The 25269-nt window shown below is 42.5% G+C and overlaps 1 protein-coding gene and 1 long non-coding RNA gene across 5 annotated transcripts in view; one reads left to right on the forward strand and one right to left on the reverse strand.

Annotated features, from left to right (window-relative positions):
- LOC125463059 (cilia- and flagella-associated protein 54-like) overlaps positions 1-25269 on the forward strand; it is a 437943-nt gene that overhangs the window by 283614 nt on the left and 129060 nt on the right. The window contains exons 46-50 of the mRNA XM_048553715.2: positions 2460-2660; positions 6596-6682; positions 7754-7873; positions 18933-18983; positions 22477-22660. Coding sequence (XP_048409672.2) covers positions 2460-2660; positions 6596-6682; positions 7754-7873; positions 18933-18983; positions 22477-22660 — 643 coding nt within the window. The remainder of the gene's footprint in view (positions 1-2459; positions 2661-6595; positions 6683-7753; positions 7874-18932; positions 18984-22476; positions 22661-25269) is intronic.
- LOC125463061 (uncharacterized) overlaps positions 4286-25269 on the reverse strand; it is a 172379-nt gene continuing 151395 nt past the window's right edge. For all 4 annotated transcript variants that reach the window (XR_007249747.2, XR_007249745.2, XR_009447238.1 and 1 more), the window contains 2 exons: positions 11474-11946; positions 4286-7620 (listed from right to left, as the gene is read on the reverse strand). This is a non-coding gene — a long non-coding RNA (uncharacterized LOC125463061). The remainder of the gene's footprint in view (positions 7621-11473; positions 11947-25269) is intronic.

Genomic DNA, 25269 nt, shown 5'->3' on the forward strand with positions numbered 1-25269 from the left:
GGACCAAAATTGCTAATGAGTACTCCAGATGTGGTCTCACCAGCATCTTGTACAGTTGTAGTTAGCTTCCCTGCTGTTATACTCTAACCCCCGCTAAAATAAGTGCCAACATTCCATTAGAGTTCCTGATTACCTGCTGCACCAGTGAGCTAGCTTCTTGTCTTTCATGTGCAAGTTCTCCCTGGTCCTTTGGTGTTGCAGTTTTCCGCAGTTTTTCCTCTACTTAATTAATATTCTGTTCTTTTGTTCTCCTTTCCAAAATGAACAACTTTGCATTCTCCCACATTACACTACATTTGCTAACTTTTTGCACACTTACTTAACCTATCAATATCTCTCTGTAAACTGTTCATATCCCTCTCACAACCTGCCTCTGTGCTTACTTTTGTGTTGTCTGCAAATTTGTCTACAGTATACTCACTTCCATAATAGAATCATAGAATCCCTACAGTGCAGATGGACGCCATTCAACCATCGAGTCTGACCCTCCAAAGAAAATCCCACCTCCCCCCTCAGGGGCGGCATAGCGGCTCAGTGGTTAGCACTGCAGCCTCACAGCACCAGTGACCCAGGTTCGATTCCAGCCTCGGGTGACTGTCTGTGTGGAGTTTGCACATCCTCCCCGTGTCTGCGTGGGTTTCCTCCGGGTGCTCCGGTTTCCTCTCTCAGTCCAAAGATGTGCAGGCTAGGTGGATTGGCCATGCTAATTGCCCGTAATGTTCATGGGTGTGTCGGTTATAGGGGGATGGGTCTGGATGGGATTCTTCAAGGGGCGGTGTGGACTTGTTGGGCCGAAGGGCCTGTTTCCACACTGTAGGGAATCTAATCTAATCTATTATCTTTGTTATCTTTATAGCCCTCCATTGCTGGACTCTGAAATTATCCCAGTCTTTGGGGCTATCACTGATTTTGGTTTCCTTATATGCTTTTTCTTTCAACTTAATACTCTCCTTAGCTTCCTTCGTTAGCCATAGCTGGTTTATCCCTCTCTTTGAGTCTTTCCTTCTTTCTGGTTCTTGAGTGATGTCGCAGCTCAGACAACTGGGGAGTATTCCATCGCACTCATGGCCTTTACCTTGTGATGTTGAGGCTTTAAGGACCCCAGAAGTCAACCAATGCTTGCAGAGCACCCTGACCAAAATCTCATCCCAGTAACATTTATGTTGAATTGAATTTCCGGTTAGTGGTGACTTTTTGTTATTGATGGTGGGAAGCTGACAGGGTGGTGGTCAAAATGCCTTGAAGATAGTCACTTGTTGGTATTTTGTATGCTGTGCAATGTTCCTTCTTAGTTGCCATCTCAAATCAAGATGATATGCATCCCTTGATGCAGAAAATAAAAGCCTTCATCATCTACAGAACTGAACAAATTAAATCTGGATACTGTACCATAATCAGCAAACACCTGCTCATAGGGTTATAGACATGTACAGCATGGGAACAGATCCTTTGGTTCAACTCGTCCATGCCGATCAGATATCATGAATTAATCTAGTCCCATTTGCCAGCATTTGGCTCATATCTCTCTAAACCCTTCCTATGCATGTATCCATCCAGATTCCTTTTAAATATTGTAATTGTACCAGCCTCCACCAGTTCGTCTGGCAGCTGCTTCCATGCACACAGCACCCTCTGTGTGAAAAAAGTGTCCCTCTTCTAAATCTTCACCCTAAAGCTATGTTTTGGGACTCCCCTACCCTGAGAAAAAGACCTTGCTTATTCACCCTATCCAAACCCTTCATGATTTGTGGGTGTGGTAATTGGTGTCTAGAATCACATCTTCCCTTCTGCTAGGTTTGAATCCAGTTAGCAGATGGCTTCCTCTTGATCTATGTCAACTTCAATACAAGATTTCGTGGTGACACCTTCAGTCAAATGATACCTTAATAACAAATCTAATCACTCATACTTTAATTCATTGATATTATCCACATTTAGGTTAAGACTGTAATAATCTTGGACTAATCCTGTTTGAACCCAAACAAAGTTATCAGTGAGCACTTTTCAGCTGAGCGGCACAGTGTTAGCACTGTCAACAATTCCTTCCAACATGTTGATTGAAATGAGGCTGATAGCATGGTAATTATTTCAACTGGACTTGACCCTTATTTGTAGTTATCAAATAAAACATGGAACACTTGTTCTCTTTTTAAACTTTGTTGACATGAAGATGTGCAGTAAAGCTATCCCAATAGTTGCAGGTCTGCAGCTACAAATTCCCTGAGTGTTCTAGGAAATCTTGTGGGAGACAGACTGGTGATTTTAAGTTCAGTGGCCTGAATTACCAGTGTGACACTTACATTTCCTGCACCCCATTTAATGTCATGGCTTAGCTGAGTGATATTGCTGATTAGTATCACTCTGTGGATGGTTCTGAAAAATACAAATAAGAACCATACGAAGTAACAAACAATAAAGTGAGTATAACATTTGCATTTTTATTCTCCCCACCCACTTAGGCTCTGTTCAGGACCACATTTCCACATCCAAGGTCTGACCTTGAGTATGTATCCTATGAGATAGGATTTGACAATGATGTTACTGAACTCATTCCTGGGATTGACCTCTTTTCAGACCGATTTCGAGCTGATGTACGCTCAGTGGTAGGAAGCCTAGACTTCCTTCTCCATGAACTATACAGTGCTCAGCAAAACCTGAAGGTAGGAAAATTTTCAACTACAGATTCATTTTATGTTGTAATCAAAGGACAAGTACTTTGGGTACAATTATGGGTCCCTGTTGCAGGCATGTGACAGGGCAAGCTTAAAAATATGGTGCCATCTAGTGCAATGGTTTCCTGAAGTTGTTAATGGTGTCCTTTTTGCTTTGTCTCCTGATTTTTCAGAATTTCCAGATATGAGTTCCAGACAGACAATTAAGCACCTATAAACAATTAAACAAACCTGTTTAAATGACTGGCCAATAGCGTATGAAAATTACTTAGATAGGATGCAATAATTTATTAATCTGAGATAATAAGATTGCTGTTCAGACCTTAATTTCTATTGTATTTTTAATGTGAAATTCATCTCAGTTAAAACAAATTTGAAACATTTTCCATGCAAATGAAGAGCTTTTTGACTGAAACTTGTTTATTCAACAAACAACATTTATTTAGAAATCAAAGTTTAGTAAGAATGATCCATTCATTACTTAGTAAGGAACTGAAGGATAGTTCAGATCCTTTAAAAAAAGGCTCATAACATTGTAAAGCAAGTAAGCTTGAGGATTAGGAATACTTAGGTAAACAAATAGACTGTTTAAAATCAAAACCAACTGTCAGAACTTTTACAAATTTATATTTAGAAGTTGACTCAGTCAACATTAATTCCTTGGAGGCAAAGATAAGAAGTGAGCATCAGGATTGAGAAAATGTAAAAGGTAATGTAAGAGCTGGGCTGGTTGTGTGGTGCAGTGGGGGGAGGGGACGAACTGGGCTGGTTTAGGGATGCAGTAGGGGAAGGGGAGATTTTGAAACTGGTGAAGTCCACATTGATACCATATGGCTGCAGGGTTCCCAGGCGGAATATGAGTTGCTGTTCCTGCAACCTTCGGGTGGCATCATTGTGGCACTGCAGGAGGCCCATGATGGACATGTCATCTAGGGAATGGGAGGGGGAGTGGAAATGGTTTGCGACTGGGAGGTGCAGTTGTTTGTTGCGAATTGAGCGGAGGTGTTCTGCAAAGCGGTCCCCGCAGTTCTGGCGCACTGACCTCTACATCGCCGAGGCCAGACTCCAACTCTCCGACACCACCTCCGACCGCCTCCTCGATCATGACCCCACACCCGAGCACCAAACCATCATCTCCAACACCATTCATGACCTCATCACCACAGGGGACCTCCCACCCACAGCCTCCAACCTCATTGTTCCCCAACCCTAACCCATCCCCTCCCCCCACTGCACCACACAACCAGCCCAGCTCTTCCCCCCCACCCACTGCATCCCAAAACCAGTCCAACCTGTCTCTGCCTCCCTAACCGGTTCTTCCTCTCACCCATCCCTTCCTCCCACCCCAAGCCGCACCCCCAGCTACCTACTAACCTCATCCCACCTCCTTGACCTGTCCGTCTTCCCTGGACTGACCTATCCCCTCCCTACCTCCCCACCTACACCCTCTCCACCTATCTTCTTTACTCTCCATCTTCGGTCCGCCTCCCCCTCTCTCCCTATTTATTCCAGTTCCCTCTCCCCATCCCCCTCTCTGATGAAGGGTCTAGGCCCGAAACGTCAGCTTTTGTGCTCCTGAGATGCTGCTTGGCCTGCTGTGTTCATCCAGCCTCACATTTTATTATCTTGGAATCTCCAGCATCTGCAGTTCCCATTATCTCTGATACTTATTTAATGGGCTGAGTTGATCTTCAAAGAAATCACGATGAAATGTCAGTTATTGCAGAAACTTTTAAAAAAAACCCTTTTCTGTGTGCTCATTTTGGAGCATTTTCAAAAATGAATTTTCAATGAAGTATAAGCAAAATCTTCCTTTAATCTTAGGGCATCAGTAGAGTTAAGGCTGTTATTATAATGGTTGACTGAGCAGTCTGAAGGGGCATAATGGCCTACTTCTGTTCCCATTTCATATCTTCTTTTGTCATTATCGGCTGTTTATCGATTCCAGGATGTTGTCTACTCAGGTTCTAAAGTTTTTGCTGTTGATCTATATGTAGCTGAACTAGCTGATTCACGATCCACAGATCTTGGAGCACATGAAGCAGGGTGTCCCACAAGACAGTGGGATCTGGAGTACAAGATCTGCTTCCTTTTCTTTACTGTCTGCCACATCTCTGCCTCATTATTACTTTCCTTACGTACTTGTTGACTGAATTAGAAAAATTCATGTAGTCATCAACTGAAAAAAGGCATATACTCTATCAGGTGTCAGCCATTGATTCATTCTGATTGTGTTCCAGTGGAATTTGATCCAGTAGTATTTTTGTTTTGGCGGAGAAATTATTTTGTTGATTGACATTTTTGCAAAACAGATGACTTATTGCCTTCTGTGAAAGCTTGTGCTGTGATGTTTCTCAATAGACTAAATAACCTGTAATTACTTTGCACAGCAATTGTGGGTAGTTAGTTCGGCCACACTTTTGGGGGTGCTGACAAATGGAGCATTAATATTGTGCCCCAGGGAAGGAGGATGCAAATCAAAATTCAATTATGTAGAGGTAACAAAGTGTGGAGCTGGATGAACACAGCAGGCCAAGCAGCATCTTAGGAGCACAAAAGTTGACGTTTCTGGTCTAGACCCTTGAGAGAAGCCAGGGATATCCAGCTTCGACCATAGTCTTTGCTAATTGTGGTCTGGTGTGGTTAATTTGAATGGAAGTTGATATGAACAAACGATTTGAAGAGGACAATTGGTTATGGTCCTTACTGTTGATTATTTTCAAGTAATTTCTTCTGCAAGTCCATGTGAATATGAAGTGAAGCCACCATGCTTTGCAAGCTTGGAAAATTTCTTTGTGGTGATTTCTTGGTGATTTTTCAAGTTATAGAGTCATAGAGATATACAGCATGGAAACAGACCCTTTGGTCCAACTCGTCCATGTCGACCAGATATCCTAGATAAATCTAGTCCCATTTGCCAGTATTTGGCCCATATCCTTCTAAACCTTTCCTATTGATATACAAATCCAGATGCTCTTAAATGTTGTTATCTTACCAGCCTCCACCACTTCCTCTGGCAGCTCATTCTATACACAGACCACCCTCTGCGTGAAAAAGATGTTCCTTAGGTCCCTTTTTTATCTTTCTCCACACCTTAAACATATACCCTCTAGTTTTGGACTCCCTCCACTCCATGGAAAAGACCTTGTCTATTTATCCTATCCATGCCCCCCAAGATTTTATAAACCTCTGTAAGTTCATCTCTCAGCCTCTGATGCTCCAGGGAAAATAGCCCCAGCCTATTCAGCTTCTCCCTATAGCTCAAGCCCTCCAACCCTGGCAACATCCTTGTAAATCATTTATGATCAACATTTTATCATTTTATGAAATTTAGTTTGGCATATCTGTACCAATCTATAGCAAAAAGAATGCAGTTACTTTTCAGACATAATTTTGGCCAGTGACTCAAAAAATGTCTGGAATTTATTTGAAGACTGTTATAGAATAAATGGTTTTATATTGCTCCATGTCTGGAATCTGCTCTTGATTGTGAAATATCAAATAATCCCTTTGCAGTTTTCAGTGATTCCTTCCTTATCTCTGAAACTATCAGCATTGCATGCCCTGATCAGTTGCATAAGGTATAATCTTTTAAAGACTCTATTTCATCTAAGTAAAATATACATTCCCTTCAATATTTGGCCACTTACAGCCTGATTTAAGAGTGGGCAGCTTATCCACTCCCATTTGCCTTCTCTTATTAACAATCGGTTAGAGGTGGGCAAGAAGATGGTGGGTTGGCCCCCTGACATTTTGTGTTCTCTGCCATTAAAAACACACCCGTTTCGTGATGAGGGTAAAATGCAGCCCATTGGGTTGAATTGCTTGGCAAGCAACCTTTTATGGCACATTGTCTTGTATGATACAGTGCTTACAACTTTAAGAAGCTTGTTTTAATTACGTATCTTTATTTCACATGATAGGTTCTACCTTTATTCACACTGTATGAGTACTTTGCCAGTGCAGTCTGTCGTGATGTATACAGGAGTGTTTGGGGAAGAATACTGAAGGTAACAAACTTACTGGGTTTGTGCTTTTTTTGTCACAATTATCGAATATTAATCCAAAGACCCAGGTAATGTTCTGGGGACCTGGCGACCATGGCAGATGGTGGAATTTGAATTCAATAATAATCTGGAATTAAGAGTCCAATGATGACCATGGAACCACTGCCGATTGTCAGGAAAAGTCCATCTGGTTCATTAATGTCCTTTAGGGAAGGAAATTTGCCATCCTTACCTGGTCACTTACATGTGTCCTGCAGTAATGTGGTTGACTTTTAAATGCCTTCTGGGCAATTAGGGATAGACAATAAATGCTAGAGCAGCCAGCAATGCCCACAGCCCATGAAGAAATAAAAAAAAACAGGGTAACAGTGAAAAGTTTTTACAATGGCTGCCTATACTGGCACTATCTTAACTACAAATACCTAGGTCCAAATCTTGGATGCAAAAGAGAAAAAAGATACAAAAGGAAAAGTAGTAGCATTACTTACAATGTTGAAAAAATAAATTAGAAGTAAGGTAGTTATAACAGAGTTAAGGAATTTACATTACAGTCTGGTAAAGAATTTCAGATAGCAGCAGCTCAGCGAGTGGTCTGACTGCCCACACCAGATCCCAGTCCAACATCTGTCCCACTCCGCTCCAGTCTCTAGTCTGCTCCTCACCGGCACTCAGCTGCCACAAGGTAAGCTGTGCTGTACTGGGACTCACTTCCCTCACACTGCACTGGTGCTCGGGTATTCCCCAATCACCGCTCCAGGACTTTGGTTTCCCCATGTGTCGCTCCAGGACTCGGGTATTCCCCACGGATGTTTTTCTTCAAAATGTATCTTTCAATGTTTTGTCACGAGGTTGTTTAGAGGTTTCAAAATCAAAACTTGATAAGATTTTGAGGTATTTGTATTCCTCTCTTGCATCAGTGATGATTAACCCTTCATTTGAATCTGCATTCGTATTAGAATTAGAAAATATACGTTCATTTCTCTTTCCCAAACATTGTGACTTAGAAGTTGCTTATACTTAGCTACACAATCAGTAACTAATACTTACATGATTTTTTTTTGCAAACTTAAACAGATCAGGGTTTTAGCAGATTTGGGCCTGTTTGCAGAAGCTTTTGATGAATACAGTTTCTTGCTTAATGGTAAAAAGCTCCCCCATGCTCTTCTGGAAGGTTTCAGATCTCGAGAGACCGGGGTATGTAAGTGTTTTTCATTCAGTCTTTTATGACGTGTTTAGATAATTTCTAATGATATGTTAATAACATGTATGTTTCAATCTCCCCTTCTGTAATGATCTAACTGATACGAGAGTATGTCTTCATCTTCATAGAATCCCTACAGTGTGGAAACAGGCCCTTCGGCCCGACAAGTCCACACCAACCCTCAGAGCATCCGACCCAGACCCATCTCCTTGTAACCCATCTAATCTACACATCCCTGAACACTATGGACAATTTAGCATGGTCAGTCCACCTACCCTGCACTTTGGACTGTATGAGAAAACTGGAGCACCCGGAACAAACCCATGCTGACACGGAGAATGTGCAAATTCCACACAGACAGGTGCCAAAGGGTGGAATTGAACCCAGATCCCTGGTGCTGTGAGGTAGTACTGCTAACCACTGAGCCACCATGCCACCCCATCTAGGATGAAGTATGATACTAAACTAAATTTTAAAAGAATTATAAATTATTGACAAATGCTAAAATTGGTTGTAAATTTGCTAAAAATGCATCCCACTCACAAATATGTGTATTTTCTTCAAGAGCTGTTTAAACAGTGTGGGAGATGACTATCTTATAAGTGTGTTAACTGATTAAAATGTGTGAAGTGGAGTTAATTGGAGAGAAACCATTGCAGTTTCCTTCATGTGAGAATTAATTTGGAAAGAGTTTCATCTTGATCTGGTTGAACTCCCAGTAGTTTTTTGAGGAGAGGTTAACTAATGTTTATGTCTCTGCAGAGTACCATCAGATGGGATGTGGGAGAATCATCACACTACTCTGGTGTCATCTTTGTTATAGCTCCCTAGGTTGGATTTCTAAAACAAGTTGAGTCCAGATCACATCCGGGCAGTAGCACAAATTGGCTCCATTGGCCTCTGTGCTGGTTTCCTACCATGGCCCTAACCCCAAACCAAATTTAAAGCATGCAGATCAGGGTCAGCAAGTGATGGGTAGTCAATTGAGACTAATTAGAATACATTAAGAAGCTTTTTAAGACCTGTTAAGGATGTTTGCTTTTCATCTTGTGACTAGGTAGTGAGGGTTCTTGTGGTAGTGTTCCTACAACTGGGCCAGGGTCTGGCCATCTCCTCCAGGGATGTGTCATAACACATATAAACAGAGAGATAAATGCTATTTATTAGGAGCATGCCTCTTGAAGGCAGAATATCTGTGAGAAATAACACAACAGGCAATTTTCAAAAAGATGACTTATGTGAGGACTGTGTGATCACCTGTCTTCATGCAGCTTTTGGTTTAATAATGTTTTTCATATTTACATGTGTTGCCAATCTGGTTGTTTAAAGATTTCACCTCCCAAAGGAGCCTGTAATTAAATTCAGAGATAGTAAGAACTGCCGATGCTGGAGTCAGAGATAACACAGTGTGGAGCTGGAGGAGCACAGCGGCCCGGCAGCATCAAAGGAGCAGGAAAGTTGACCTTTCGGGTCAGGGCCCTTCTTCAAAAATGCGAGCTCCAAAATAAATAGAGAGAGGAGAGTTGGGGCTGGGGAAGGGGAAGGTAGGTGAGGTGGTGACAGGTGAGTGCAGGTAGGCAGTGGTGGGGAATTGGTCAGTGATTTGGGAGGAACGGGTAGGTGGGAGGGAAGATGGACAGGTTATGTCAGATCAGGGAGGCGGGGACGAAAGGGAGGGTTGGTCATGGTACAAGGCCGGGAGGGTGTAGAGATTTTGAAACTGGTGAAGTCCACATTGAGACCACTGGGTTGTAGGTTCCCAAGGCAGAATATGAGGTGCTGCTCCTCCAGTTTTTGCATGGCATCATTGTGACACTGGAGGAGACCCAGGGTGAACATGTTGCTGAGGGAGTGGGAGGGGAGCTGAAATGGTTCGTGACTGGAAGGTGTTATTGTTTGTTGTGAACAGAGCGCAGGTCTCTGAGCCTCCGCTTGGTCTCACCAATGTACAGGAAGCCACATCGGGAGCAGCAGATGCAGTGGACCACATTGGCAGATGTGCTGGTGAACTTCTGTCTGATGTGAAATGTTTTCTTCGTTCCTTGGATGGAGGTGAGGGGGGAGGTGTAGCGGCAGGTGTAGCATTTCCTGCGGTTGCAGAGAAAGGTGCCGGGGTGTGGGGCGTGTGGAGCAGATGAGGGAGTCGCTGAGAGAGTGGTCCCTATGGAAAGCAGATAGGAGTTGGGAGGGAAATATACCCTTGGCTGTGGGGTGAGATTGCAGGTGGCTGAAGTGGCGGAGAATGATACTTTGAATCTGGAGGTTAGTGGGGTGTCACATGAAGACGAGGGTGATTCTGTCTTTGTTTTTGTTTCAGGGAGGGGTGTGAGGGCAGAGGTGCGGGATACTCGAGAGATGCTGTCGAGAGCATTTTGACCACTGAACGGGGGAAGTTGCTGTCCTTGAAATAAGAGGTCACCTGGGATGTTCGGGAGTGGAACACCCTATCTTGGGAGCAGACACAGCAGAGGCGGAGGAGTTGGGAGTAGGGGATCATATTTTTACAGGACGGTGGGTGAGAGGAGTTGTAGCCTAGGTAGCTGTAGAGGTTGATGGGCTTGAAATAGATATCGGTTTTGAGGTGGTCACCAAAGATGGAGATGGAGAGAGGTCCAGGAAGGAGAGAGAGAGACATCAGTGGTGGTCCAGATGAACTTGAGGTTGGGCTGAAAGGTGTTAATAAAGTTGATGAACTGTTCAAGCTCTTCGTGGGAGTATTCTGTTGTTTAACATATACAAGCAATCTCTCAACACACTCAAAGCCTTTGATAACAAGGTGTAGAGCTGGATGAACACAGCACGCCAAGCAGCATCAGAGGAGCAGGAAGGCTGACATTTCGGGCCTAGACCCTTCTTCAGAAATAAGGGAGGGGAAAGGGTTCTGAAATAAATAGGGAGACGGGAAGATGGATAGAAGGTGGATGGAGGAGAAGATGGGTGGAGACCATACAGACAGGTCAAAGAGGCGGGGATGGAGCCAGTAAAGGTGAGTGTAGGTGTTAGTTAGGGAGGAGATAGGTCAGGGAGGATGGATGGGTCAAGGGGGCGGGATGAGTTTAGTAGGTAGGAGATGGGGGTGGGGCTTGAGGTGGGAGGAGGGGATAGGTGGGAGGAAGGACAGGTTAGGGAGGCGGGGACAATCCACCTCCTCCTCTTTCCCTATTTATTTCAGAAGAAGGGTCTAGGCCCTACTAGTTCCTACTATCTCTCACTGAAAGTCATTGTCATTTTTGTCACAAATAAGCTGTATAAAATTTGACATAATTTTCATACAGTTCCATATCCTTGGTATCTTTTTACACTGTGTCCTGTTCCTAAATTTTCTCAATTTACTAAATTAAGACAAATTCCTAATCAACTTTAATGTTAGTTCCTGATAATGGTTATATTTTAATAAGTAGTGGTCTAGCATTTGTCACTCCCCACGCTATTCTCATCAACATCACAAGGAAATCTGAGCCTCTACCTGAATGGTTCCATCCTCCTTGAACATCCAAACTGCATTGTAGTACTAGGGTGTGACTACGTAATGCAAAAGAGGGGAGAAACAGTCTACGGTGAGCTGTGGACAAACATTAAGCAAAATCACCAACCTTAATTGCAGGAGCATTTTCAGGTTTGGTAACCTGTTCCATGACTGTTTTGTTTTCTGTTGCTCTTTACCTGACCACTTCACATCTGGGTTTTCTGACGACTGAAGGAGGAAACTATAACCATCGCCAAAGGGAAGATTTTGAAGGAAAGGAATGTTCTTCAGGTTGATCTTGTTACTTTGGCAGAGGATTGGTGTTCACTCTTACATTTGTTCTTGGGAAAGGAAAATTGCAAGCAGGTGTGTGAAGGTGACATTGTTTGAATAGAGATCATAGGAACTGCAGAAGCTGGAGAATCTGAGATAACAAGGTGTAGAGCTTGATCAACGTAGCAGGCCAAGCAGCATCAGAGGAGCAAGAAAGCTGACGTTTCAGGCCTAGACCCTTCTTGAGAAGGTAGGCAGTGGTGGGGAATTAGTCAGTGAGTTGGGAGGAACGGATAGGTTCCTACCTTCTTGCCTACCTTCTTCATCCTGTGAATGAATAAAAGAAATAGGTATTAGAGGATTGGGTTTAAATCTTAGACCTTAACTAGATTTTCTCGTTGTTTAACTTCACTCTGCTAAATCTACTGTATTATTTATAAATTAAGTCTTTTGTTCGAACTATATGCCTGATGGCTAGTATCAATTATTCAAAGTCTGATACTCATCATTCAAAATGCCTGAGTAGGAACCACGCGAGTCAATTTTGAGAGTCATTGAATATTTTAATTTTACTGTGGTGAATACAGGGACACAAAGATTGGTTTAGTTGGCTGTCTGTCTCCATATCATAACACTTTTTTTCACAAAAATATTTAATAAACAGATCACTAATTGATGAGTAAGATTAAATGTGACCATTAGGGAAGTGTGATATAGTTTCCACCAGGAAGGTTATGGGGTTTATTACAGAGGGAAACTTGGTCAATGCACCACCTGGAATGAGAGGTGGTGCATTTAATTTAACTGATGAAGATTCTCTCAAGATCTTCAGGTGTGGTATTATTTCAGTGACCAGTTCCTAGAACATCCCTATTGTTGATTCCTAAGGATAGGAGAACAGTGAGCATTATTAGTCTTTTGAGTGTCAGCTTGACTCAGTTGGAAGGGTTTTATTTCTACCTCCAAAGGTTATGGGATTCCCTCGGTGCCCACGATGACGCTTTCTAATGGATGCTAAGATGAAAGTGAGGTGTCAGTGAGAGCTGTGAGTTCATAGATGATTAATGAACTCAGCTATACAAGCTCTCTTGTTTTGAAGGTATAGTTATCAGACAGTAGAAATGATGGCGGATTGTCGGCTCAAGCAACTCCTTACTCTTTCCATATCTCTCACTTTTGTCTGTGTCTTAGCTTATTATTGGAATGTCTTGATACTGTTTTACATAGTGAATTGTCAATTTGGTTGTGATTGGGCATCTGTTTCACATATGTTGATATTAACAAAACAGATCTTCATCCTCCTGTCCCTCCCCAACTACTTCTTCAACTTTGATGGCCTGCATTGCCCTGAATGGACTTTGCAGTTAAAAGAATTAATTGGAGAACATGGGTATTTATCGGTGGTAATTAATAGGTGAAAAAATACCATGGATGATTTGGTGATGGAGAGGGAATAAAAGCTGTTCAGCCGTGTGTAAGAGCATTTCTGGATACAAAAGGAAAATAAAGACTTTCACAGAGATCTTGAAATTATCTTTGAGTCATTTCATTTGGTTCTTATGTTTTCGGGTTTTCTGGTAGATTAGTGTACCTGTTTGGAGAGTTTTGGGCATTCTGACATGTTCTGCCACCTCAGCTAATGTGAAATTATCATAGTCTGTGTACTTATGTATGTTTTGTTAGTCTAACTAGGAGATATTACTGAATTTTTGTTAGGTTTTAACAATAACTAGTTTAATATATGTTAAGGAAGATATAGTTTTGCAGAAGTGTGACTAACTGTGCTGAGACCATAATGCTTTCGTCTCATAACTTTGAAGTGTGCTGTCACCGTTTAACACAGTGGGAAGTGATACTCAGAGTCCGAAACATTAAATCCTTTCCAACCCTTGCTACACTTAGCAAATCGATGTCATAGAAACTGATAATGTTTATTCTATCCCACTTGATTTGTAAAATTCATGTAAGATAGCATTGCCAATATTATTCTTGGGTTTTACCACAGCATCCATATGTTGTCCTAGCTCCAGCAGTGTAGAGAAGCCTAAGTTTTTTTTGATTAATACTTCTTTTTATTTGATTCGATTTATCATTGTCACTTGTACTGAGGTACAGTGAAAATTGTTGTTTTGCGTGCAGTACAGCTAGATCATACCATACAATGTGCATAAGGCTAACAGAACAGGGCGAGGAATACAATGTTACGGCTGCACAGAAGATGCACAAAGAGCGAGATCAACACTAAATTTGAAATTTGTAAGGTTTGTTCAGAAAGTCTAATAAGAGCAGGGAAGGAAGCTGTTCTTGAACCTGCCGGTACGAATGTTTAAGCTTTTGTACCTTCTACCCGACGGAAGAGATTATAACCAGGATGGGAGAGGTCTTTGATTATGTTGGTTGCTTTTCAAAGCAGCGAGAGCATAGATGGAGTCAATGGATGGGAGGTTGGTCTGCATGATGGACTGGGCTGTTTTCACATCTCCCTGTAGTTTCCTACGGTCCTGGGCAGAGCAGTTGCCATACCAAGCCATGATTCATCTGGATAGAATGATTTCTATGGTGCATCTATAAAAATTGGTATGAGTCTTTACGGACATGCTGAATTTCCTCAGCCTTCTGAGGAAATTGAGGCATTGTTGTGCTTTTTTGACCACCACATTAACATGGGTGGACCAGGATAGATTGCCACAGCTAGGAACCTGATGCTCTTGACTATCTCCACCTCAGATCCATTGAGGTAGATAGAGGCTTGCCCTCCACCATGCATCCTGAAGTCAATGATCAGTTCTTTTATTTAACTATTATTGATGGAGAAATTGTTATCTTTACACCACCCCACCAAGCACTCTATCACTTTTCTGTATTCTGTCTCGTCATTGTTTGAGGTTCGACCTAGAACAGTGCTGTCATCAGTGAACTTGAGGTAGGATGAAATTTGATCTCACAGTCATGAGTATAGTCAGAGACTGAGTACACAGCCTTGTGGGTCACCAATATTGAGGCTTGTCGTGCAGAAGGTGCTGTTGCCTATCCTCACTGTGGTCTGTGGGTCAGTAAGTCGAGGATCCAGTTTCAGAGGGCAGAACAGGGACCAAGTCTCAGAGTTTGGAGATTAGTTTGGTAACTATCATGTTGATTACAGTTCAGCCTTCAATGAGTAGGAGCCTGACGGTTATCCAAGCAATGGTCAAGGATGTTCAGCCCTCTGGTGTTTACTTTAGTGCAGTTTAGCGTCAGGTCTCAATTCTCAAGAACCCAAGTACATTTGCTATAGGCTGAGCGAGCATGTCGGATTTAGTGGTGTACCTCCACCAATATCCAGCAATTAGGTATCAATGACTTCTGAGATATGGGAATTGTGAGACAATTTCCAACATTTCATTGTGGTTTTGCATTGAGAGTATTGGATTTGAAAAATTTTAGTGTGGGTTGGTTGAGGACATTTGTCTTCCTGGTTTTCAGGACGAGTCCTGTGCTTTCATAGACTTTGGTGAAAAAATAAATCAACTATCTGTTTAGACCTTTGTAGTGAGTGCTAACTTGTGCATTGTCAACTTACAGTAGTTTAATTACAGAGGTGGTCTTTGTCTTGATTTAGGTTGAACAACTTCTGATCCGAATGATACATTCTTACCAAATCTGGGAAGCTTGTCAGTAAGGAAGCCTCAGTGTTGCTGCATGAAGAGTTAAGAATGGTGCCGGCGAATCTCACAGACCTAGTCAACAACTGTATTGACAATGAAAAGGTCTGTGGGAGACCAATTTATCATACTGTTATTTGCATGTTGCCGTGCAGAAGGCAGAAGACCTTTTGTGAGCCTATCTGGGTAACCACGTCACCGCAGCACCTTAAGGGTAGTTTGATTCAAAGGCAGTTTGATTGAGATAAACGCTCTGTGAGATTGAAGAGGCCCAAGTACAAACAGATGTCTGTTCTCTACATTTTGCCTGAAGTTGTTGTGCTAGCATTTGTTTATCTGACAAGTTGGAAGCGATAGTGGGACACTAATTAATGAAAAGAATAAAGAACAAAGAAAACTACGGCACAAGAACAGGCCCTTCGGCCCTCCAAGCCTGCGCTGATTCAGATCCTCTATTTAAACCTGTCACCTATTTTCTAAGAGATAATGAGAACCACAGATGCTGGAGAATCCAAGATAACAAAGTGTGAAGCTGGATGAACACAGCAGGCCAAGCAACATCTCAGGAGCACAAAAGCTAATGTTTCGGGCCTAGACCCTTCATCAGAGAGGGGGTTGGGGAGAGGGTTCTGAAATAAATAGGGAGAGAGGGGGAGGCGGACCGAAGATGGATAGAGGAGAAGATAGGTGGAGAGGAGAGTATAGGCGGGGAGGTGGGGAGGGGATAGGTCAGTCTGGGGAGGACGGACGGGTCAAGGAGGCGGGATGAGGTTGGTAGGTGGGAAGTGGAGGTGCGGCTTGAGGTGGGAGGAGGGGATAGGTGAGAGGAAGAACAGGTTAGGGAGGCGGAACAAGCTTGGCTGGTTTTGGGATGCAGTGGGGGAGGGGGAGATTTTGAAGCTTGTGAAGTCAGCTCCCTGCCCATTCATGCATCTGTCTAGATACATCTTAAATAACGCTATTGTACCCACCTCTACCACCTCCGCTGAAAACGTGTTCCAGGCACCCACCACCCTCTGCATAAAGAACTTTCCACACAAATCTCCCTTAAACTTCGCTCCTCTCACCTTGAAATTGTGACACCTAGTAATTGAGACCCCCACTCCGGGTAAAAGCCTCTTGCTATCCACCCTGCCTATACCTCTAATGATTTTCTAGACCTCAATCAGGTACCCCCTCAACATCCATCTTTTTAATGTAAATAATCCTAATACACTCAACCTCTCTTAACAGCTAGTGCCCTCCATACCACGCAACATCCTGGTGAACCTTCTCTACACCCTCTCCAAAGCATCCACATCCTTTTGGTCATATGGCGACCAGAACTGTACGCAGTATTCCAAACATAGTCAAACCAAAGTCCTATACAACTGTAACATGACCTGCCAACTCTTGTACTCAGTACCCCGTCCGATGAAGGCAAGCATGCCGCATGCCTTCTTGACCACTCTATCCACCTGCTTTGCTACCTTCATGGTACAATGGACCTGAACACCCACATCTTTCTGTGCATCAGTTTTCCCCAGGGCTTTGCCATTTACTGTATAGCTCACTCTTGAATCGGATCTTCCAAAATGCATCACCTCGCATCTGCCATTTATCTGCCCAACTCTCCAATCTATCTATACTCTGCTGCATTCCCTGACAGTCGCCTTCATTATCTGCTACTCCACCAGTCTTAGTGTCATCTGCAAACTTACTAAAGAGACCATCTATACCCTTCTCCAGATCATTTACGTACATCACAAACAACAGTGGTCCCAACACAGATCCCTGTGGAACACCACTGGTCACAGGTCTCCAATTTGAGAAACTCCCTTCCACTACAACTCTCTGTCTCCTTTTACCCAGCCGGTTCTCTATCCATCTAGCTCGTACATCCTGGACCTCACACAACTTCGCTTTCTCCATCAGCCTACCATGGGAAACCTGATCAAAGGCCTTACTGAAGTCCATGTATGTGATTTCTACAGCCCCTCCCTCATCCATTGACTTTGTCACTTTCTCAAAGGATTCTATCGCGTTGGTAAGACATGACCTTCCCTCACAAAACCATGCTGCCTATCACTAATAAGCCCATTTTCTCCAAAATGTAAATAGATCCTATCCCTCAGTATCTTCTTAAACAAGGGGACAATATTAGCAACTCTCCAGTCCTCCGGGACCTCACCCGTGCTCAAGGATGCTGCAAAGATATCTGTTCAGACCCCAGCTATTTCCTCTCTTGTTTCTCTCTTTAACCTGGGATAGATTCCATCTGGACCTGGGGACTTGTCCACCCTAATGCCTTTTAGAATACTCAACACTTTCCCCCTCCTTAAGTCGACTTGACCTAGAGTAATCAAACATCTGTCCCTAACCTCAGCATCCATTGTGCCCCTCACCTCAGTGAATACTGACGCAATGTACTCCTTAAGAATCTCACTCTTTTTCTCTGACTCTTCGCATAACTTCTCTCCTTTATCCTTGAGTGGGCCAACTCTTTCTCTAGTTACCCTCTTGCTTAGATTACTAAGAAGTATCCTAGCTATGATTTCACATTGTTCTGCCCCTATAGTTACTATAGTTCGACTTGGGTCCTTTCTTGAATATTACAATCATTATAATATCTGAAGTATCACATGGAATTTCTTCATTCTGCTACAGCTTCACAAATAAGGCCTGTTTAATCTCTTCAAAGCTTCATGCAAAGATATTATCAGAACTAGAAACATTGTTTTTCATTGGGTTGATAGCACCTATTACTTCATTGAGCAATAGGTCATCGGCTCATTACATCTTTATGAAAGTAATAGGAGATATTTCATATCTGGTATATGACAAGAGTGGAGCTCTGTTTGGAAAGTGCTACAAAGTGTTCTTTCCAGTGAGTGTTAATTTTTTCAGGAGAAACTTCCTATCTTTGAATTTTAGTAGTGTTAGTCTATGTTGAGGGTTCTTAGAATTCTTAGATTACTTACTTGGTAGGGAAGCTGCTGGAGAAGATACTGAGGGATAGGATCTATTTACATTTGGAAGAAAATGGGCTTATTAGTGTTAGGCAGCATGGTTTTGTGCAGGGAAGGCCATGTCTTACCAACTCGATAGAATACTTTGAGGAAATGACAAAGTTGTTAGATGAGGGAAGGGCTGTAGATGTCACACACATAGACTTCAGTAAGGCATTCGATAAGTTTCCCCATGGTAAGCTGATGGATTACTTTAGAAAAGGCTTGCATGTCAATAAGTAATTGAATTTCTTCACTCTTCTCTGTCCATAATTACTTTTTCAATTGCCAGTTTCTTCTTTAAACTTGCATTTTAGCCATATGATAGGTGAACTATTCTTCTTCTATGGAGTTTGAATCCGGTTGCAAGGTTTCGAATTCTGTCTATTTGTCAATGAGTTTACGTATGTTTACATCAAAGACTATACTGCTACCTCAATGTTCTTTAATTTGTATGTTTTAATAAGGGCCATTTCTAGACACCGCAGCTCACAGTATACTGTCTATTTCTTTGCACTCTCTTGCTTTTTCTCTGTGTCACATGACACAAGGTTGATATCTTGTACAGAAATTACCAATGTAAATCTTCCAGGTCACACTGTGTTTATGTTGAAATTGCAAAGTTTTGTTCGTTAAGATAAACTACATGAAGCCAATTGAAAATGTAAAATATTTTCTTTTGTAGGTTCACATAAAATTTGATCAATCAAGAGTTCTTCTAACTGAGAATTTGATGGTAAGAAATAATCAATGTTATTGAGATAGAATTTGATTTTCCTATTTTAGACCACAAATTTATTTTGCTGTTGAAAGATTGTAAAGCTGGCACAGTGGCATGTATTATCTGTCCCTGGTGGCTGAAAGTCTTAAGAATTTCTTGATCCTCAGACCAGTCAGGAGAGTCGGGTCAGCTTCTCTGGGTTTTAAGGATCCATTATTTTTCATGGTGTGAACTACTAATGTACTCGCTCTATTAAATTTACTTTTGCAAGTTATGGTGTGATTTGAATTTCATATTGTGACACTTTTTTGTCCTGTACTGTAACTGCTGCACTACCCAGGTTCAATGAGTGAACTATAAGTAGCAACTTGCAGTATTGGAGCATTGGGAGGTATTCGAGGGTAGAGTGTCAGAGAGTTTGGAGTAAATGCGTCAAACAAAGAATGGTGGGAATAACCAAATCTAGATGGTGATCAGAGATAATGGGAACTGCAGATGCTGGAGAATCCAAGATAACAAAGTGTGAAGCTGGATGAACACAGCAGGCCAAGCAGCATCTCAGGAGCACAAAAGCTGACGTTTCGGGCCTAGACCCTTCATCAGAGAGGGGGATGGGGAGAGGGTTCTGAAATAAATAGGGAGAGAGGGGGAGGCGGACCGAAGATGGATAGAGGAGAAGATAGGTGGAGAGGAGAGTATAGGTGGGAAGGTGGGGAGGGGATAGGTCAGTCCAGGGAGGACGGACAGGTCAAGGGGGTGGTGATGGGTGGGGATGGTTCAGGCATTTGCTCCAGGAAGAAGCAGAGAGCCCTGAGACCCTCCTGATGGGGGATGGACATGTAAGGGGAAGTAAAGATCTGTAGTAAAGATGAAATGCACCCAGGCTGTTAAAAGAAGTCAGGTTGGGAATAGTAGAGGCTCTGACCATCATTCAACAATCCTCAGCTGGATGCGGGTTTGGTGCCAAAGGACTGGGGAACAGCTGACGTTGTTACTTTGATTTAAAATTGAAAGGCCTAGACTGAGTAATTGCAGGCCAGTCAGTCAGGCCTGAACAATGGAAAAATTATTGGAATCAATTCTAAGAGACAGGATAAACTATTACTTCAGCTTGAAGTAATCAAAGACAAGCAGCATGGATTTGTTAAAAAAGCAGGGAGAACTGGAGGGTAGCCACAGATAGGTTACAAGAGTAAAAGTTGATGGTATCAAGTGCTAGTAATTGAAATTAAATTGACTGGTTTATTTATTGGCAAGCGCAGACAGAATTGGCAGAATGGCCTCCTGGTCTTTTCTAAATTTTCTTGTACATTTTCTAAATATTATAAATATCTAAAGATGGGGAATGTGTGGGCATGTGAAAAAGTTGTGTGGCTGAGGTCAAATATGAATTGTTCCTGTGGGAGCAGCCCTAACATGATGGGTTGAATGGCCTTTTTCAGCTGCAACGATTCAATGATTCTATGAGTTAAGAGGGTCATGTCAACATAGCAATCAATTTTTCTCGATCATTTTAATTTGAGTAGAGTGCCAACTCAATTAACCTTTTCTTCAAAACATTAACTGGGACTTGTACGGTGTCAAAAGGAATTTGTTGGGACTCGAAACAGAGTTCTACTTGCTGTAACTGGGGAAAGTTGTGAAACGAACAAAAGATGTTTGGCATTCCAATCTATAGCAGCCTCAGATCGATAATATCTGGCTGTCCTTGCTCTTGGCAATGTGTTTATATATTAGACGTTAATCAATTCTGCCAATTTGATGAATGTGTCATTGCTAAATTGAGTTGATTTTTTTCGTTCACTTGCTCATGAGATGTGGGTGTCGTTGGTTGGGCCACTATTTATTGCCCATTACCAGTTGCCTTTGAGAAGGTGGTAGTGAGCTGCCTTCTTGAACCGCTACAGTCCACATGCTGTAGATTGATCCACAATGCCCTTCGGGAGGGAATTTCAGGATTTGACCCAGAGTCAGTGAAGCAACATTGATATATTTCCAATTCAGGATGGTGACTGGCTTGGAGAGGAACTTACATTTTGTGGTGTTCCCATGTATCTGCTGCCTTTGTCCTTCTAGACGGAAGTGGTCATTGGTTTGGAAGGTGCTTTCTAAGGATTTTTGTCGAATTTCTGCAGTGCATCTTGCTACACATCACTACTACTGAGCGTCGATGGAGAAGGGAGTGAATGTTTATGATTGTGGTGCCAATCAAATGGGCTGCTTTGTTGTGGTTGGGGTCAAGCTTCTTGAGTGTTGATGGAGCTGATCCCATCGAGTCAAGTGGGGAGCATTGCATCACACTTCTAACTTCTGTTTTGTGGATGATGGGTAGACTTTGGGTGAGTTTCTCACCGCAGTATTCATAACCTCTGACCTGTTCCTGTAGCCACTGTACTTGTTTGGTTCAGTTGAGTTTATGGTCAGTGATAGTCCCAGGATATTGATAGTGGAGAATTCAGTGATAGTAATGCCATTGGATGTTGAAGGAGAGAGGTTGGATTGTGTCCTATTAGAGATGGTCGTTGCCTGGCATTTGTGTGACATGCAAGATTGTTGCCACATCTCAGCTCAAGCCTTGATATTACCTAGATCTTGTTGCATTTGGATATGGACAGGTTCAGTATCTGAGGAGTCACAAATGGTGTTGAACATTTTATAATTATTAGTGGACATCCTGCTTCTGAGCTTATGATGGAGTGAAGGTCATTGATGAAGCAGCTGAAGATGGTTGGGCTTAGGACACTACCCTGAGGAAATTATGCAGAGATGTCCTAGAGCTGAGATGACTGACCTCTAAATCCACAACCATCTTCCTATGTGCCACATATGACTCTGACCAACAGAAAATTTGCCTCCTGATACCTATTAATTCCAGTTTTGCTAGGTTTATTAAGAATTAAACTTACAGGCGTTTTAACAGACAAGATTCAATGGCATGACCATACTAGATTGTACATTAACTACTGCAGACATTTACCCAAATAAGGAGTAAACATTTTGCAATATTTTTGTTTATCTTATAGATATTCATTTCATGGGAAAATTAAATTGCTACTTTGGAGGTATTGATCCACATGTTACATAAAACCCAAGGGACATTCAGCCCAACTGGTTTATGCTATTGCTCATACTCCCATTTGAGCATCCTCCCACATCCCTTTACTTCTTTGTCCCACATACATGTAAAAAAACACTTCATATTCCCAGAGAGTTGTGAGCGCATGGAATAGTTTACCAGTGGTAGTCGTGGAAGCAGAGTCATTAGTGACATATAAGCGACTGCTGGACATGCACATGGACAGCAGTGAATTGAGGGGAATGTAGGTTGGGTTATTTTATTTTCGGAGTAGGATTATTCCACAGCACAACATCGTGGGCCGAAGGGCCTGTACTGTGCTGTACTTTTCTATGTACTATGTTCTATGTTCTATTCCATGGCCTGTGATGAATTGTAGGTGGATTTACCATGTTGCTGTAATGCTAAATCATCTTATTTGTTAATTCACAGGCAGTTGAGTATTTACTCAAGATACCTTTACCTCACAACTTACAAATGCTTTATGGTCCTTACCTTGTGAATAAATTTGAACTTGGCCGGACCTACCTTGCCATCAAACTTGCAGCAACTATAAACCACATCCCGGAAAAGGCATCATTCCAATGTTCAACTGATTCAACAAATTTTGATGAAGGTAATTTCATAGAATGGATGATGATGGGATAGTGTAGGGGGAGGGGCTTAGATTAGTTCACAGGTCGGCACAACATCGAGGGCCAAAGGGTCCTGTTCTGCGCTGTATTGTTCTATGTTCTCTGAATATATACGATAGTATTTTTGATAAATGCTTATTAACTATTACGTAGAATTACATGTTTGCAGCACAGAAGATGGTAATTTTGCATTCAGGTAGATAGCAATAATTACGCTGTACCTCCCATTCTAGTTAGAGATATTGGCCCAGATTTTCGACTTCAATCTCCAACTTCTGAAACTCAAGCCTACCTCTGAAACTCATGCCTGCCATATTTAAGCTCTGAGAGATGTGGGTAGGGCAGGGTGCAGTTTTGCGAGGTGTATTGTAGTGTGGGTGTTGTGGTGGACTAGATGGAAGGCCTACCTCATTTCTTAGAGAGACCAACACAGCTGTATGAGTATACTCCCAAAACCTTATGCATCACACCCATGCCACCACCTACCCTGCCTCTTAAATGAACACAAAGTGGCACGATGTGTTTAATAGATCCCCTAAAGATTGGTATTTCATGGTATAAATGACTCAAAGAATACAGAGCCATGTAACCAAGCTTGCTTCTGGCACTCATCATCATTTTACTGTCCTTGTATTCAAGGGCATTATATTTGGCCTTTTGATTGTCCTGCCCTGGAATGTTAGTCATTTGAATGCTGCTAAAACCGGACTCGACAAGGGAGCTAGTTTCAGCCAGCTGAACATCTGTCCAATTTAATGCAGCAATCTTGCAGGAGTTATTATCCTTTGGGTTCCTATAACAAGGAACTGATCTTAACAACTATACACATATTTAAAGTTACAGGAACAGAAATTCACCTTCCAACTCCCATAAACCTGACCACCAGCTACAAAGTACAAGTCAGGAGTGGGGAAATATTTGTTGTATGAGGGCACAAGGGTTTGAAATGATTAATGCTAAGGGGATCCTCAAGCACTGCTGAACATGATGATATAACGACTTGATGGGAGAACAGCTTAAGGTGACAAAGGAATCAGACCAAATATCTGAGTTTTCCTCATAGTCTCTACAACGCTGTTTATGCAAGAACTATGTCTTGTTTAAGACAAGAGTCTCCTTTTATTAGCCTACCGTGGTTTTCTATCTGATAAAGGATAGTGGCAGCAGATCTTATAGGGAGCACAAAGGATATAGAATAGTACAAAGTGATGGGCATCTTCAAAATTGGGAGGTGAGATATTTCTATTAGGCATGTGTATATGAGGTAAAGGCAGGTAAACACAGATCAGAAATGTTCTAATGGAATGATGGAAATGGTTTGCTGGCTGAATGGCCTCCTTTGTGTGAGCTCAGAGCCACTGAGTTGCAGCAGGACACTAATTCTGTTTTAAGGCTCTTGCTCAAAGTGGAGTGATCCTCTGACTGGAAAGGAGGAGCAACAGTTCTATCCACCCATTCCAGATTAAATTTAGAATATACCCAATGTATCCAATTAAACCGCCATCACTTATTTTACCTTGGTTTATCTTGAACATAGCCTCAGACACCATGGGTAGAATCTTCAGGCCCACATAATAAGTTGGGAAGCCGTAAAATGAGTAATTTCTTCTCAGTATTGGTCTCCAATGCCATTTCTGCTTCTGGGTCAAATTCATTCTGGACAGGATGATCTGTGGGCATCCTTCCCAGCCCACCTCCATGTAAGACCCTCAAGTGACCAATTAATGACCATTTAATAGCTGCTAAGGACCTCTTCTCCCCTGGGCTGCAGTATTCCCAGCTTCAGCTGGGCCTTCCAAAATGTCATCTGTACACTGGATAAACAGTACGGGGATGGAGACAGAATGGCTATTCTGCAATATGCACTAATTAGGTGCAAGAATTAGGGTGTGGATGTGATAGCTTCTGGGAACACACCCCTTGGTGGTATACAAGCACCACAGCCAGCTTCATTCCATGATGTCCACCGTACAGGCACTCTTGCCATGCACAATACTTGCTTCGCCCCTGGGTTGATCCTTGATCACAACAAGGGGTGTGGTACTGGCAGGAGCCATGGCTACCTCCCTGGCACTGCTGACGGCTAGAAATCTGGTCTCTGATTGGCAGATCCAGGTGGGCAGGACATCAAGTCCTGGGTACCAGAGAAACAAAGAAAACAGGAGCAGAAGTAGGCTATTAAGCCCTTCGAGCCTGCTCCACTATTCATTGCTGATCATTACCCTATTCCTGCTTTCTCCCTGTAGTGATTGTAATGAGGTCAGCCAGGTGAATCTCATAGAATCAGTTCCCTGATTGGACCAGATCAACAACCCCAATCAGGGAGCACTGGGTGGCAGTTAAGAACAGGAGTGTTAGATATCCTGTTCACTCTGACAGCTTGCTCTGAGGGATCTGGCTCAGGGTTAAGGACTTGCCACACGTAAATAAAAGGTTACTTGGTGATGGGATACCAGCCACTGTGGAGTTATTTCGCTGACAACGGGAGTGGGATTAATGATGTAATTATACCAGAGGGCCTCCTAGCTGAAGCCCCAATTCATACAAGGCATTACATCTGGCTTTATCATTGGAAAATGTGGCGTGGAAC

Source organism: Stegostoma tigrinum, chromosome 25, assembly GCF_030684315.1.
Source record: "Stegostoma tigrinum isolate sSteTig4 chromosome 25, sSteTig4.hap1, whole genome shotgun sequence".
NCBI lineage: Eukaryota > Metazoa > Chordata > Chondrichthyes > Orectolobiformes > Stegostomatidae > Stegostoma > Stegostoma tigrinum.